Source organism: Cygnus atratus, chromosome 7, assembly GCF_013377495.2.
Source record: "Cygnus atratus isolate AKBS03 ecotype Queensland, Australia chromosome 7, CAtr_DNAZoo_HiC_assembly, whole genome shotgun sequence".
In the NCBI taxonomy this organism is placed as follows: domain Eukaryota; kingdom Metazoa; phylum Chordata; class Aves; order Anseriformes; family Anatidae; genus Cygnus; species Cygnus atratus.
Window position 1 is genome coordinate 21813312 of NC_066368.1, and position 18004 is coordinate 21831315.

Below are 18004 nucleotides of genomic sequence, written 5' to 3' on the forward strand. Positions count from 1 at the left end.
TAACTGAACAAACCCATGAACTAAATAGATGTGTAATACACATGCATGCTAATAAGTTTTATAACTTAAACAGTAAACAACTATTCATAAAGATCAGATTTTTTTGTAGTAAATACAAAGTTAACCTTTAAATCAACAAGATTTCATCCCTACCCTTCCCTTTAGTAGCAAACTAGTTCCACAAGCACCAGAATGAGACATTTATCTTTAAGAAGTCATCGATCTTGGTGCCATAGTAAGTTCCAGATTAATTTTTTCCCCACAACTGAGATACTGATAAAATTCTCAGTTCTGAGTGAATTCTCTAAACGTCTGATGTCAAGGCATTGCAGCTGAACAAAACACTGCAATATGAACTCAAGAGATGGCTGAATAGATTGCAGAGATATTTTCACAAAGTGCGTAGGAACTCAATTATCTCGAAACTTCAACCAAATTTGACAGATGGATAGAAATCAGCCAACAGCACACAGATGAGATCTTCTGTGCCTGCTAAAACCTTAAGAAAATTTAGTGAAGAAAACAGCTGGAGTTAACTTGCTCAGTATGCAAGTTTATTTTTAGAATGAGAACGTTTCTTCCTCAATTAGATTACTCACTACTACCCAAACTACTGCAATACATATCCAGCATAATTTTTATCCAACCTTTGTACTTAATTTCACTGACTTAAAATATCCAGCTTTCATTTTGTGGTAGATTCCCTACTTGGGAAAACTAGACACAAAAGAATTAAATACAGCGATTATACATCACTGAAAAATAGACAAAATCCTAGTCCTGCATCAGCATTGGTTCAACAACATCTTCCAGAAAAACAAGAAAACCAACCTTTTTCAACATCTTGTTCTGTTTGTGGAAAAACTCCACTTTGATATCACCGCATACTGGCAGAGGTTGAGGGAATTCAAAGTACATATACTTGTCTTCACGTCTGGAGGGTCCTGAAGCAGAGGTGAATATCTTTACCTTTAGCTGGTACACCACAAACTGAGGATCTGCGTGGCAAAACAGAGTGTCACTTTGCAAGAAATGCCTTTAAGTGTAAAAAAATCCAACCAACCAAAAAAAACCACAATAACAGAACCATAACAACAACCTACAGCACTTTGAAAGTTAAGTATTTGCTAAGAGTCAGGGCAATAAAAAACCTTACTGGATACCACTGGAAACGACAAATTTCCATACTTTGTAGCAATATTCTCAGGCAACCATAGTATTTGTGAAAAGTTGCTGTTTCTTTTTAACATATAATGACTACATATAGTAACTACTACTTGATTTTTCCTTGCACATTCCTTCTCATCCCTATACTACATGGATATAACTGAGGGGTTTTGTTCTCTTTTGTCTCATCTTCACATTGTAGAGTGGGCAGTCATGTCAGATCAAACTGATTTCTATTCTTACACAAACAGAACTGTTACACAAACAAAAACAAGGACAAAATTTAATACACAAACCAGTCAGCACCAACAACAGACTATATAGATGCAGACCATAAGTCTGTCCTGTAAATCACCACCACAAAACAGAGCCAGCCATAGCATAGCTTTCTCAGTTAAGGTAATAGCTGAAATTGTGAGGGTTTTTTGGTGCAGCCTAAGCAAATGTAATTTGGAAGTTGCCAATGGAAACTAGTATGAAAGCCATAAATATTAAATGAAATTTATTCAAAAAAATCCTTCTGCATTTACTCCTGGTTTCTGTTAATAGCAGATGTAGCCTGCTCTCTAGACAACACACACCGAACCGTATCTGCCTCAGACTTCACAGCAATGAGGAAACCACCACTGCGGAGCTGTGGGAATCTCTACCAAGCATACCCACACTATCTTGCTGAACAGCCTATCCGTAACACTTACTTATCTCTCTCAAATCCTCAGCACTGTGAAACCCTTTTTTCTTTTTTTTTTTTGCCCAAGAGACATGACTCTGCTCAGTCTGTGACTTCAAAACAGAAGGAAGATGACAAAGAATTAAGATTGAAAGATACTATATATTGGTAAAATTAGTACTATCACAGTAGATACACCACTAAAGAGCAATACATCATTGCTTTCACGTTCTGAAAAATCATTGTAATCTCCACAGAAACAAATTGTTGCAGTACACAAAGATGTTGAAGTTGTTAAGTACTGTCCTCTTATATGCTTAGCAAATATTTATCTCAGCATCCTACAGTGAAAATAGCATGCTAACAACCTGGTATGGCCAAACAAGTTAATGCTCATGTTAACGATTCATACTTCATGTAACTTGATTTTGCAAGTAATAGTTTTCCAAAACACTGAATAACGAGAAAATGCAGAAATCCGTAACCTCCACACCACCATCCCAGAGACAGAGGCTTTCTGGCACTGGCTCTTCCTTTCCTCCTCCTCCTCCTCTTCCTGTAAATACAGCCAGCCTGACAAGCTGCTAGATTGTTTCTTATGTGCATTGTGTTCAGGTACTGTCTTACAACAACATTAATAGTGCAATTTTAATCAGAGCCGCAAGAGGCACTGGAATTAATTACATACTACAGTAATCCCCATAGCAAAACCATTAGAAAAAAACATTTCCACCGTAACAAAAAATGAACGCGCAATGTCAGGCAGTTCCTGCTCTGAAACACAGCCCACGGAAAGACAGAAGTAAATAAGTACTTACACTAGGAAGTTTCAAGGAATCTGTTGTTCCTTGCTAACATACTGCACACCAGCAACCCAGATTATTCATTTACAGGTATATATAATATTTTATAAGTCTCTATATAAAGAAAAATTTCTTTCATAGTTAATTAGATATGTACCCAGTGGAGCTGATTTTTTTTTGAAAACCATCATGGGAAGAGTAACGTCACTGCACTTGAAGCCAACTTGCCATTAAACAATGTTTTTCAACAATTCATGTTTCCCAAGAGTTGCTATATTTTAGAAGAGTTGCTATATTTTAAAAAGTGGCTTTTTAAAAAAGGAACAAATATCTAAACGTGTATAAAACTATTTAGCTTTAAACAGTTACATATTTCCCAATTTAAAATTATAGTAAAATGGTCATACAAGTCTGTCACAGACCTCAACTTACTACACCTTGGAGGATGAAAATGAATAGACCACACTAACACACCAGATTTTGGAAAGTTTGGTATTTAAATATGGTCTTGCCATCCTTTAAGACATGCTGCCGTTCACATCTCATATCAGAATGGTAATTTATGGCATGGCTGCTTGGCGTCACACAAGTGACTTAAAGTCAAGTTCAAATGCTGCCTTGTTTCCTTACACGAACTAATGGAGAATAATGTAGCACTGGGTACTTACTGCAAGTTCCACCGCTGAACATGGGAATTGTTTCAAACATCATCTTGTGAAACAGCAGTGCCACTGGTCTGTAATCCAGATGATTCTTTAACAGGTAGCTATAATAGTACACGTAGCGTCTCTGACTGGGAATTGTTACTCCCTAAACAAAGCGAAAACAAATGTCAAAAAGCATCCAGACCATTTGCTAGCAGTGACTAACAGGGCTCCTGCCTAATATCTCGGGATGTAACTAAAGATGAATAAACCAAGAATGATAAGGTAAACAAAAGTACATGGAATAAACCACCATGGTCTATGCTGAGCAAACCTTTGTGGCAGTTAGGCTGGAGACTAGCACAGAGCAAAATACCCATGCTGGTAGTAACTCGAAAGCAGGGGAATGCTCCATCACAGAAACCCATCATTACAGCTTTTTAGTAGCTCCTAACAACCCACAGGGATTTCTTTCTTGTAACTAGAAAGTTAGTCGGAGCCTGGTCACCTTAAAAAACAGCAAAAATATAACAGCCCTTGGGCACATCCCCTTTTTTCCCAGTCAGTTGTCCATATCTCCTTCACCTGTCTGGTTCTCCAGCTACTTTTGTAGGTATTTCCTGGCATCCATCTCAAACAGCAAGGTAAAGAATGCAACCTTTTCCATATCTTGAACATAAAGCCCTCAGACTGGGTGTGACAGACTTCCAGCATCACTTTGAGGAGGCCCGTGTAATTTTTAAGCACCAGTACATGAATTACTTTTCTACAGCAGTTTCAGAGGACTCTTCTTTTGTTTGCTAATATCACTGTACTCATGACTGACACTACCTTCTATTAAAGACATTTCAGAAATGCATTTTGAAAATCAAAACTGGAAAGTTTTGTTAATATGGGCCTGATGGTTCAAATTGTTAAATGAAGAACTTCTCAAATGAATTACAACTCTGAAGCAAACCCTTGCTTTGAGACCATATAACCAATAAACACTTTTATTACTAATTCTAAAATCTTAAACTTCAAGAAATAGTTTCAAAGCTCTTATAGCTACTGTTTTCAAGAGGAAGTGATGAAGATGAAAACAAATTGAATTCCCTAGAAAATGCATTATATGTTTTGTAACAGGCCATACTATATACTTGCAACTGCATCATTAAGTACACTTTCTTATTAAAACAATGTGAAATTGCAATAAACTGCAAATAACACAAGGTTTCATATATGAATCTGTAAGCATTTAGTCACAAAATCCACAACACAGTGCATCTATAAACACTTAGTTCTAACATCTCCTTCACCTCACAACAGCCATAAGGCTAAGGATAGCCAGAGTACTTGGCTATCTTCCTGCCTTTATTTTAAAAATGTTGAGAGTTATACCACTTCGGCTGCTTTAAAATCACACAAGAAGGCTTTTCCCTATAGGACTTGTACAATTGCCTTCTTAAGTAGCCTTCTACTTCTGGTTCAGATGTCATCTTGGTAGTTATCAGACCCACTCCTTAAGGGAACTTTCAAGTTTGCTTTATTGGAATCTGAGCTTCATGCTTGAGAAAATCCCAGTGTCAGAGCAAACCATTAGTGATTTGTCGACACCGCCAACCAGAAAAAAGCCTTACAGGTGAAAAAAATGCCTCCCTTCTCTGCTCATAGCTTTTCCATGCCATAAAGGATGTGCCCTACTAAGAAAGCCCAGCACACCTTACCAAGGCAACTAGGAATGGGTCCAGAATGATGGGAACAGAGCCACTTACATGGCTAAAGTGCCAGGTGATCTCAAAGCAAAAACAGTTCTCAGCCAAGAAGGCAAATCTGAGATCTCTACTCCCCAGAGACATAGCCTTTACCCTGAGATCCTCAGAATCAGCCACGGTGAAAGGGAACAGAAAGTTATTCATTTTTCAAAGGTTTGTTTTCAAAAAGAATTCTTTCGTAACAAGGTAATATTCTGAGAGGTATAATCAATCCCCACTTACTTTTATTCAAGGAAGAATAAAGAACAGGGAAGCAGTTTAAGCACTTTCTCCTTGAGCTGCTTGTATTTCACACCAACCCCCATCAACCTTTTTTTTTTTTTTTTCTCATGGGCATCCAATAAGCTCCTCTAGTCCCTGAGACAGTTTCAAAGATAGTGCTGAGCTGTGTAGTCATCACCAGAATTCTAAGCTGCTGCTCGTGGTTCTCCTCTCACTGTAGCATGGGCAGCATTATGAAGAAGAAACAGTTTTCGAAATAATATTCCCACAGTCACTTTAATAAAGTGTCCTATTGCAAAAGCAATGCTAAATCTGCAGCCTCAGACTAAGCTTATGGTATAGGGTTTAGCAGAGCTTGTCACCTGAGCCATCGTAACTGATCAGCTCCGACACATCAGACATTGGATATCTACGCTGCTGAAAAAATCGTTCTGAGACTTCCTTGCTGAAAGTAATTGGTTTCTATTTCCTGTTCAGTTACATTTAATTGCTGCTATCACCACTATTAGGAGTTTTTCCTCAAATACAACAATATGAAGGTCAAAGAATGCTCTTGAATGGATCATCTCCAGCCGAAGTATTTGATTAGCTGTTCCCAGCTGATAACTATTCATTGAGTAGGCCACGCTTCCTTCTGAGACTATCCTCACCATAAAACCCTTCACAGAAGATGTGGGAATAAATAGAAAGCTCCAGCTGTAGGAACCTAGAGTTGTCGGTTTTCATAATCTCAGTAGTATTTCAGTATCCATCTTAAGGAAAAAAGAGGTGATAAGCTAACCATTTCAAACTGTGGAAGCAGCAGCATTTTTTTAGAAGACTTATTTTGGGACTGACTTCTTCCTCAGTTCTGAAAACAGGCTGGACAACCACAATTATTTACCAAATTCCAGAGAACAGTATCTCCCTTGGTTTAAAGAGAAAGAAAACAGTGCTGTTCTACTACAGTGGTGGTGACCAACAGACACTTTTTTATCCAGTGCCTTGTAATCTTTCCCATTCTCTCTTTCTAAAAAAGGATCCCTCCCATGATGAGTTACAGAAGTTGAATGAGGCAGCTTATATGAAAAAAATCACTTTTAGGTGAGAGAGAACCTTTTAGACTCAAGCTCTGTAATGTCTTATTCCCCACTACCTTTCCCAGGACAAACAGTACATCAGCAGACTCTCTAGGAATTGTCAGCTTAATCTACAACAACTCTCGCTGGATATTGCAAATGCTTCCGCGAAGCTGCTTGTCCCATCAGGCACTTGGGAAATGCTTGCTACAGAAGTACTCAGGGGTTGTTCTCTTGACCAATTAGTCATACTTCCTCTTGCAATTAGACTCACACTTCCTGCCAGCATGGACTAAACCCTCTTGAGACTCACTTTGCCATGCACATTAATGGCTACGGTGATTTTAGTTGTACTATTCTGAGCAGCTATACAAAAGGTGCACACCTTGTGCTTGCTTTAAAGAAAATATGGTACCTAATTAAAGCCAGTTTTCCTTTATCATGCATGTCTTGGCCCAGCAACAACAACAACAAAAAGTTTCTTGTCCCTGGGTGCAAGCAGCTCTCTTGATGTCTCAATTACTTTGAGTTCAGGAAGTCAATTATATAAAGGTGTGGTGAAGTGTCAAATCCTAGAGCAGCACTTGGCATGTGATACTGAAACACTGGCCGAAAGGGAAGACAAAGCTCCCAGAACCTACACTAGAATACCTGTTTATACACGCTACTGTTACAATCATGAGAATCACATACTGCCCACTGTCCAAATAAAGATAACCAGGCTCAAGTGGAGCTGGGAAAAATCAACTCTTCCAGAAGAGACATCGAAACCAAAACAAAGTTGCTGGTTATAGACAGTATTTACAGTGAAGCCAAACAAGGCTCTCACTATTCCTGTTTACTAAACCCTCTGCTACCTCAAACATGCCAGAGGGACCGCTGAGGTACTAATGAACACTTAACTGACCTTATTCTCCGAACAGTAACACACAGAAACACTACCCTCTTCATACAAAAAGGAAACTGAGGTACAGCATACTTCACCATGTATTTGTTGAGGTTTGCGATTTTCATGTTATTTTATCTGGCTCTTTAGATAATCCTTATCAGTAAGAGCAATCTACATTGTTTATTCATCACACAGCTTGTTCCTATTCACTGTCATGCCCTCTTACCAAAACCCATGAAGCTGTGGTGAGAAACCTTTACACTGTCTCCTTTCTAGTGTCATACCACAACTATCTTCTAAAGCAGAACATGGAATAGCAGCTCCATCTCGTAAAAACAGCAAACTAGGAATTCATTTGCTCCTTCTAATGGATCAACAGCCAAGTCCTAAAATTCCTTATGCGATACTTCAGCTCTCAAGAGCCTTCAAACACAAAACTCCACTTATTAGAGGTCTACACACTGTGAAATTAATACTTTATGCAAATATTACAGGAACACAGAGAGCTCAGTACTTCAATAGGCTGAAATTGGCCTGCTGAGATGATTCTCCAGGGCCACTCTACCAACACGTACAAGGAAATGATGGAAGATAAGCAGGGAAGCTTGTTGAAACGACCTTGCATCATACACTTTATTATATTTGGAGAAGGTTTCAGGGAAAAAAAAAAAAGACTTAATTCCCATTAATGAGGCATAACCAAGCCAAAAAGGTCCAACATACAGTTACTGCTAAGTCAGTCTGCACCACTGACAAGGTCTTAACAGAAAGCTCTTGTAGCCACAAAAATCATTTCTCTGAAACGACAACCACCCACTCCTCAGAAGTACAAGAAATTAAATGGCCACCCCTGACAAAGCAGGCTCTGAGGCAGACAATATCTATCCTTAACAATGCTTTTTAATGAAAAGGGAGCATCCATCAGTGGACTGGATATACTCTTCCAGTGGATATTCATCTGTAAAAAGCACTTCAATGACTATGCATCTCAGAACAACACCACAGAAGTTGGGAGAACCTGAGGAACTGAACAGCTCATCCATTCAGGCAAAACAACCTAGAATAATCCTCTTATTTCAGCTGAAAATGCTGAACGAGAAGGTTCACTCATCAACCACCTATTTGATGCAACACACAGCAGAACACTATTTAAAAGGCTATTTAAAATAAACTGTCCAGATCATCATGAACAGGAAATGGAAAAAACAGACTTTCAATGTTGTGGCTAATTGCTTCTGCTGCTTAAGAAAGCTTTTGTATTGGGAAGGACTGTACAGATCCAATAACGTTAAAGCATTTAAACATTACGCATCAAATCAGATATTACAAAGCATTTCTTAAAGGGTTTGACTATTCAAATTGAACCCAACCAGGAAAAGTATAAAGTAACTTACCTTCTTATCTCTGGTCCTTACTTCCCCATAGAAATCTAGAGCTTCTTGAGCCTTTAAAAACTTGCCTCGATGCAACAAGTATGCGCATATCATTACACCAGTTCGTCCCTTTCCAGCTTTACAGTGGATTGCTGCAACATGATTGTCATCTTCACTTAGCCATTGGTCAAGATCTTCACAAAAAGGTTTAATGAGCTCAAGTTGTGGTGGGTTATGGTCTTCAAAAGGATACTGTGCAACTGTAACAAGAAAGAAAAACTTACCAAAATCTCAAAAGGAAACTACAGCAAGCTCAACTAAACATGTCACCTTTCGACAAACACACACAAAAAATTAACATTCTAAATAAAAACTGTCTTATATGTAATATGTATATACATATAGCTTTGTTTTTACTGTTATTCAGCAGCATACTACACACTAAACACATCACAGACATTTCTCTATTAATACATAAGCACGTATCTTACAGAGACTATTTCACAGTGCTTCTGAAACAAGTGGCACAGACTCTGTATTTTACATGATTTTTCTGGAATTTAAGAGTGCACTGGCACAAAGAACAACCTTGTGAAAATCCATTAGTCAATAATTAGACTACCTGCTGAGAGAAAGCAGGGCCAAACCTCACTCACTGATCAGAGACAGGAATTTTGCAGCAAGAATTCTGAGTGGCTGGTTCTACATTGGGAACAAACACTCAGAATTTGCTCAAAGCGGTTTAGAAACAAAACTAATTTATATATTAAACAATTGTAATCAAACAAGAAATCTCATGCAAGGCACCTGCAATACCTATGGGTTTTAAGATGGAAACCATCAAACACAGTTGTCCTTTTTTTATGTGGATGTGTGTATATGTATAAACACACACACACTTTTTCCATCTAGAGATGGAAATAATTTCAAGCAAGCATGTAGGAAACAAAAAAACCCACTCTGAGCAAAAAATAAGCAACAGGCAGATAGTAGCACCCAAAAACAAACCTATTCCTGACTCATCAAATCAGACAGCAGACAATGCCACACTGGTTGGCAGAACTACATAGAGATGTACTAGTTTGGTCAGAACTGCACTTCTCAAAGCACACCCTGATTCCTGATCAACAGACTTGGGACCTTACAAGTCTGGTTCCTTTAAAAATTTCTCAGCTAGAAACACCATTTCCTTTTCTGGTCTAAAAATGAATACATTTCATTTTTGGCATATGTTTGTATTTGTTTCAGAAGTACTACTCTCCTGTCATACACACAAGGCTCCTTTTGATGAACCTCCAAGGACTTAAAGAGCAGAAGTGAGGTATGAAGTTATGGAACTGCTAAATCACTGTAGCACAAGTCTGAAGCCTTTCAGAGGGATCTGCAAGGACAGTTTATTCTCTTGCAGTACAGACTGTCCGCTTAATCTCCTAGGAGACCAAAAAGGGAAGACTGATAAAGTGAATAATCTCTGTTAAAGAAGCAGCAAAGCTTAATGAACGTTAATGTACAATAAATAAATTCTTGCACTTTGAAGATGCAAAGACACCCAAAGCAACCATTGCATGCAAAGTTACGCAGATGTTACTTTTCGCAGCAGATATAAGTGAAAGAAGAATTTATTTAGAAGCCCCTAAAATAGGAAACTATTCAGAATCAAAGACTTGCAGCATCTCCTATGTTAACCATATCCAGTAAGGTTCCTGTGAAGAGGAGAGACAAAGGAGTCCCAAAAGAACTGTCTGAAAAATCCTAAGTAGTAACAGCTTGTTGAAGACACTCTCCAAGATTTGGGATCACAGGCAAACCCTGCAGGATTTTCTGCAAAGACTGAATGAGGAGCTGGTGAAATGGGTGTACTGCGATGGTTCAGACGAAAAGTCAGAAAGCAACCTTAGGAAATATTAAGCTGTAGAGTTTCGAGCTTTTTTGAGGAGAGTGCAGGTACTCCATGGATAATGTTACTAACTCTGGAGAGCACCGCACGGAGAACAGCTCTGACTCCTTTCTCCAAGCTCCCAGACATTTCAAGAAAAACTCCATAGCACATAAGGGAAAAAACAAAAACAAAAAAACATGGCAAAGTAGAAGACAATTTCCAGCATGGAAGTACTTCAGAAACCACACAAGCCCTGGACAGAAAGCCAGCATCTGACACTGAAGAGCTTTCAATGTTTGGTTTTGCATTTGATGCTAGAACATTCAAGCTGAAAACTGAATTACTATGGTGTTTCACATTTTCAGCGTAGAAAGGAGAACTTCCCTTTGAAGTTAATTCACTTCCAAAGATTTTAAAGGACAACCATTCTGCTGCTACTAATAAAAGTTAGTCCCAAGTCACCAATGTGATCATCTAAGGTAACTAATTTGGCAACAACAACAACAACAACAAAAAAATACGTAGTTCCCTAGAACAGCTTATGCAGAGGAGCTGTAAATGGTGCTGTCACAAAGGATATTTTTGGATGGGATTGACAGCGAAGGGATCCAACCACCTCCATAACAGAAAGCATAAATTAATGCAAGCACATGTTCTGGACATTATATTAGAAGTACGTCCTTTTCATTTATGCCTTTTCTCTTACCCAATAAATTGCCCAAGCAGATCTTAAGATACTTTCTTTCTGGCTTGTACATGCTTAGTAAGGTTTCAGAACACTGCCATTCAACATAATTAGTACAAATGAGGAGAAAAGATGACTTACAAATGAAAACCTCAGTTCCTCTATATTCAGACATTAAAGCAGCCAATTGCATTTTGGTCACATTCTAAACACCCTCTTTAAAACTAGAAGGATGTTATAAAATAAATAATAAAAAAGTCAAGTCCTTGTTAAGGACCTAGTATTTATTACCTGGGGCATTCATACTGACAAAACAGGAACATCAGTTTCCACTCCCCAAGAGCCTCATCAAAAGGAGCCCCTAAAAGTTTCCCCACAGGTTCTGGTAGTTCTGCAAAGTATCTAAGAACCAAATCATCTCAAAGAATCATCGAATGGGATTTTATTTTTTTTTTAGAGCAACTGAGGGTATGGTCCAGAACTCCGAAAAGCTGTATATGTACAGTGACATAGTGACATAGCTTAATAGTGTTCTCCATTTTTATTCTCAGTGATGCTTTTGCATTAAAAAAAAAAATAGACTTCCCTAACCCTCACAGCTCTATTTTATAGTAGGTTTGCCAATTGAATTAAACAGAAATCTCTATACAAGCCATTCTGCAACAATTTTTGAAACAGTAGACTTCTGATTGCTGTATTAGGTCTTGGTCTAGTTAATTGTCAGGAACACATTTATTATTTTTTTTGAAAGCATAAGGAATATACTAAGTTTCTTCAATAATTCAAATGCTATTTGACATCATTCCTCACTCCCAACTTTCCTAAATTATTATTATTCATCATTCTATCTTCATCCATAAACTGTGAAATTTAAAGAGAATACACATATTAGACAGTGAAAACATACCTCTGCAGTTAAATTTGGCGGTGTCGTAATGTCTTTCAGCACATCTAAAAAGAAAAATAAGACAGGAGTTCAAGACAAGTTTCTGAAGCACTCCTAACATGTCACACCTTGGAACATACAGATCAACATAATGGAAAATTATATATACACATCATCATTAAGATTTAAAACTACAGCTGGAGATTACATACAGAAAAAAATATTTTATTGCAAATTTATTAAGTTGCTCAATAAAATATCAGTTATTTTACTGAAATGCAACTACTTACCCTATGGTAATTGTGGTCCATCAGTGTGTTTTAGTCAGTGTGACTCTCAATGGAGACACTCACCCAAGTAATGCAACACCCTATTATTTTTAACACTGTAGCATTAACTATTCCAGCCACTCCAGCAGCTTTATTGCTCCCACATAAGCACATATGGACAAGATGGCTGTGACCTTCATGAACCAATTGACTGCTCTCAAAGTATGTGTCAAGATACATCCGCAACAACACAGATGCCAGGGGTCATGGGAGTCACGAGGACATTTTTAAGACCCTTAGCTAGTGCAACCCAAGCAAAGCACTCTTCTTTCAATTACAGAACTGTGACACAAACACCACAGGTAACTGAAAGCACCACTGAATATTACAATACAGACCGCTTTTATCAAAACAGATGGTGACACTGCTCTCCAACTTGGCATTTGTTCTTGAAATTAGGTCAACTGAAAAAAAGGCCAGTAAGCCAGTTTCCCCCTCACAGACCCTGGAAACAAGCACATTTCTGAAGACTCTGGAGTTGCACCAATGTCTGTTTTACTACTCCACAGAAGATCCACTCTAGCTAGCTATCAGCAAAGCAAACCACACAATGTTAGTCATGCAGAATGACTTGCCTAGGGATAAGCAGAACTGATCAGATATACAGAATCCAGCCAAAATGGCATGCCATAAGGAAATGAGCTATATCAGGCGCTGGGGCTAAGGGGAAAGAAGATAAGAATAGGACGCCCTTCTGTAATCTTCCTTGGAGTTGCTCTCTGTAGGAAAAGTGCCGTGCTCCTATGTTACACAAGTAAAAATAGAGTTCAGAAAGGAAAATGAGAACAACTCTTCCTCAAAATAACAGGACTCTAGGTTAAATATGATGCTGGGGATCATTTCAGTAGACAAAACACATCTAGGTCTTCTGTTTTGGTTAAAACCTGGACTCTTCATAGTGTTCAAATAACCCTACCAGTTTCAGGATGGGTATGAACTTATCTTTCTTTCACAGGTATGCTATGACTGCCACTTTTGGAGCTGTATAGGGCTTACTTGACACCTTCAGACACACAGACTTTTAGGCTCTGACCTTTATGACTGTTCCACCTAACCAAAGCCTTGCAGACCCTGCATTGAGCTTTGTCCACGAGACTCATACACCAGGGACAGAAGCAGATCTGCTGGGGTTGCTAGTGCACTCAATGCTTTCCATTTTTTCTGAATTTTAGAGCTTTCCTGGCTCAGGCCTTAGCTAGGGAAAAGTCTGGCAGTTTTCATAGCTCTGAACACATTGCTGACACCTTCTCTGGGCCAAGCGTCATGGAGCAGGTTGAGCTACCAGGTGGGTCTCAACGTTATCTGCACTTGAGCCTTCAAGAAGAAAGGTTAGACGCTGGAAGTACACCCAAGATGTAGTCACCACGCCTGGAGCAGCCATCAGCCATGCTGGGCAAACGACTGTTACAAGTTAGTCAGCATCTGAACTTTGGAAGTTGAGCCTGCTAGGAAGCAAAGTAGTTAATACAAAGCATCTTATCCAACTGCACTCTTCAAGAAAGTTTCCTTCTTCCTTCTGAAGAAACACCCTGTTCAAAGTGGTACTACGGGACAAAACTCTTCAAAACAAAAAAAAAAATCCACGCATGGGCAAAAAAAGCTTTCAAATTGTTAAGTTTGAGAGAGTAGCAAGTAGAATACCATAAGGGATAGAAAATAGTTTTGTTGATACCAAGGATAGAAACTGAGCACGGAACATAGCCATGTCACTCTCTATGCCCTCATATGGGAGCTGTACATAACACAGGGCAGATGCTGAACTCCAGACACGGCTGAACAAAACATACACCCGCTCCCCAGCATGGAACACGTGTATATCGACATTAAAGATCCCACTGGCATACACTTTGGGGATGTTTCCATTGCTTAGCATTTTAAGAGCATTTGGTTTTTAGACACAGTTAGACCTGTAGTGCAGTCAGATCTCCCGATGAATGGGGGGATTTTGGAAGGAGTCAATAATCAGGGTTTTGTAATCCTATGAGCAGAACTCTGACAGCACATTTAAAGCAACTCCAATGCAAAGTACTGCCAGATGGGCACCTTCCTGGTCACAGCCACGATCCTGTTGCTGACGGGACCACAGGATACAGAAAAGACATGTAAATGGCCAACCCCACACGCACAGAGACATACAAAGTAAGCAGAGAAAATCCATGTTGCTCATTACAGTGCTTTCAAGTATCTACCTTTATCAAAGATACTTAAGAAGGTGGAGAAGTGGAGATGACAATAGGGGAAAGAATAATTTGGTGGCATGTGAAGATTGAAGATGAAAGTGAATGAACATGTTAAAACAAGGAAGAACACAGAATAAATAGCAAAGGGTTAAAGGCACAATCAAGAAAAAACAAACAAGAAACAAAATGAAATCTACTGCTCAAACATTCACTGGGAAGCTGAAAGCCAAGATGTGAGCATAAGGCAAAACTCACATCATTTAAGCATCAGTTCAGAAAAATCTTTCTAAATCCTTAAGAAAACTGCTCAATATACACATCACTATCATTTTTATGTAACTGCTACCTTAAGGGAAATCAAATCCTGTGCCAGTGCTTGAAATCCTTCTGGATATAGTCATATAGCTCCCCTGAACTCCTACTTCCTTCTTTTAAAGAGATACAACAGGCCAATTACTTACAAAGGATCAGATTAATCCAAGGAGATGCTGTTCTCTGAAATACCCAAAGGCTGTGATTTCTTCCTACTGCATGACCAAACACTCCAGCAATTCACCCAATGGCATTTATTTACTTAATATGCGTACAGATTTTGCACCCGTAAAGACATAGATAACCTGGCCTCTCTAGCCAGAGACAAAGTTTAAAAGCTATGCAGCAGTAACTTGAGTCTCCACTTCCAAGTGATCCATTTTTTTCGGGATAAAGAAAACACCCTTTCAAAGTGTAATGCATTGCCTGGATACTACTATTCTAAGCCATTAGGACTGTGTTTTATTATTTTATTTTAAATAAATATGCTTCTAAATATCTGCAATTTTTCCACTAATAATTCCTCAACTCAGATTTTTGGGAAAAAATGGGGGGTAGGAAAACCAGGACCTGTCCTTCAACATCTGTTGACATGACAAAATCATTCATACAAATGAAATTAGGCTAAACTAGCATATAAAGATTATCAAGGGACAAAAAAGAAAGCATTTCTGTTTTGTAACAAGAACAGCTTTTAGCATAACTGACTTTTCTGATGAAAACGTTACACTTCTAAAGCTGAGAAGCCATCATGCTACTGATTGCTGTGGTAGTTTAGTCAAAATAATGAACAGGGACAGTGAAGAATACATCCAGAACCTTGGTACCAATACAGTTCGATACCTCCAAAAAATACAAACTATACAGGAAAGTATTCATTTGGCAGCTTCTTCACTGCAGACATTAATATATTAACAGAAAGCCTGCTGTGAATTACTTTTCACTTTTTAATCACACGGTACAAGCTCTAGATGGGCTGGATGCCAAGTCATTTAAAAGCGTTCGAGTAATATGAATACACACCAGCATTTCATTTAACCTCACTCAGCTTTGCTAAATGAAGTAACAGTGCTCTCAATCAAGCTTAATTGTTTTAAGAAATGTGCAAAACATCTCTAATTCTGCTTCAGTACAGCAGCAAGCCACTTTCACTCATAAGCTATTTTTAGAACCCATTATTTCGGAAAATGTATCTATATGAGCATACTTACAGATTGTATATCTTGTAATGGTTTTTATGCTTTGAATCCAAAAACCTTAAATAGGGGGAAAAAAAGGCATGTATTAATACACATTTCAATAATGATGGTCTTAATTTACAGCATCATTAAAACAACATCCATCACGTGCAGCTCCGCATTCCACATTCCAGCTGGCCCTGTGGTACCTCCAAGCAGGGCAGGCAGCATGTTGCAAACCTCCCTTGTACAAATAATCCATCAGTATGAGTGAGACTACTTGTGCAACTGAGGGACCCAGAGCTGACACGCAACTGAAACATTTATTGTATGTGCCAATTTGCGCTGACTTACAAGATATTCACACATCAATATATTAAACTGGGGAAGTGTCGTTCATTTTTAAAACAGAAAGTACCGACTGTGAAGAATCTGTACACAGTTACTTCCAATATGATCATCTGTGCAAAATATTTTGCTACAATTGTGTTTCCAATGAAAAAAAGCAGTCAAAGTGATTTCTGTAATCCCGTTCAAACAGCCAGAATCATTTATTTTTAAAACTTGTTTTTTAAGATGGCCATCATTCACCCCTGAAATCTGAAGACCATGCCCAGTGACAGTCTGGGTTCAGAAAGGAGAAAGCCCATTCTAGTTTTTTTTTCACACTTGCGCTCATTTCATTTTCACGCTAACTTTGTAATGAAAACTTCCCCTACAAGCCTCAGAGAGCTAAACTGCAAACGTGATTCATCAAAATTGCCATGATTATATATGATGTGTCACCTGGCAGTGTTCAAGAAGAAATAACATACAAATGTTTACACTTAACATCATCAACAGTGTGTATCTGCACATCAGCCAGAAGGAATTTAATTAGCCATGACAGAACATGCTGTTCAAATTGAAAGAAACACTAGCTGCTAAAATCCTGGAAAGCTCAAGCAAAAACAAGCTCTGGTTATCAGTCATAATATTCCAGAAGAACCTAGAAGAACTGTGTGGTTAAACTGATGCGTTAAAACAAGAACAGATGTGCATGCTCTTTGGGCAGCACTGAGTATGGGACTCCAATTTCATCGGCACAAGTATTTAGTAACTGCTGCTGGTGCCCCTGTTGGCAGACTCAGGGAGATTCAGGAAGACCTGGACCCAACAGCTCATTCCAGAGGGCCCCACCGGTTTGAAACATGCTGGACAACAACAAGAGCGGACTCCACTTCTGCCAGTAACATCCACAGGACTAAGCGTAAGCTTCCATGCAAGTGTCTAACTATTAAATTCCAGCCACAGTACCTCAAAGTGTAAGGAGCCAGCCAGCAGCCTGAGCCCTACTTCTCATACAGCATTATCATTAAATTTGTCAGGACACCAGCTGTCCAGAAAAAGCCCACTGGCATATCCCTCGTGGCTCAATACCGATTGCTCCGGAGCTCAAACACATTGAATTTCGACATAAAAACTCACTGAAAAAAAATACTCCAGGCATAACGCTACTTTAGCATCCAACTCCCTACACCTACTTCATTTATCTCTCGATATCTTAATATGTTTCATCACACTTTTAGGCTGTCACTAGTCCTTTTCATCAGAGTGTTTATAGATTAATAGTTGATAGTAACTTCCTTTCAAAAGTCTGACTTACACATTTTATTTATACACTTAACCAATAAAATTTTCCTTTATGTAGGAACCACTGAAATCGACGCTGTGAACACAAGAGGACCTTCAAAGACTACTTACTACCTATTGTTATTAATTTGGATTATGCCTATGTCATTCGCTCCTAACCCAGCCTTTGGCTCTATCCGAAACCTTCCAAAGGTGGAGCCCACCAGGGACCCCTTGTGTCACACAGCAGGTGCAGTACCCAGATCAGCTCAACAAAAAGGTGGCTCTGACAGCTAGCGAAAGAAGTTGGCTAGACAGTGTGAGTTTGTGGGACTGCCCTCAACCATCCCAAAGGGCAGGGAAA

The 18004-nt window shown here is 38.8% G+C and overlaps 1 protein-coding gene across 1 annotated transcript in view; it reads right to left on the reverse strand.

Annotated features, from left to right (window-relative positions):
* PTEN (phosphatase and tensin homolog) overlaps positions 1-18004 on the reverse strand; it is a 50015-nt gene that overhangs the window by 14850 nt on the left and 17161 nt on the right. The window contains exons 3-7 of the mRNA XM_035548574.1: positions 16063-16107; positions 12052-12095; positions 8602-8840; positions 3309-3450; positions 832-998 (exon numbers count right to left, since the gene is read on the reverse strand). Of these exons, the coding sequence (XP_035404467.1) occupies positions 832-998; positions 3309-3450; positions 8602-8840; positions 12052-12095; positions 16063-16107 (637 nt within the window). The remainder of the gene's footprint in view (positions 1-831; positions 999-3308; positions 3451-8601; positions 8841-12051; positions 12096-16062; positions 16108-18004) is intronic.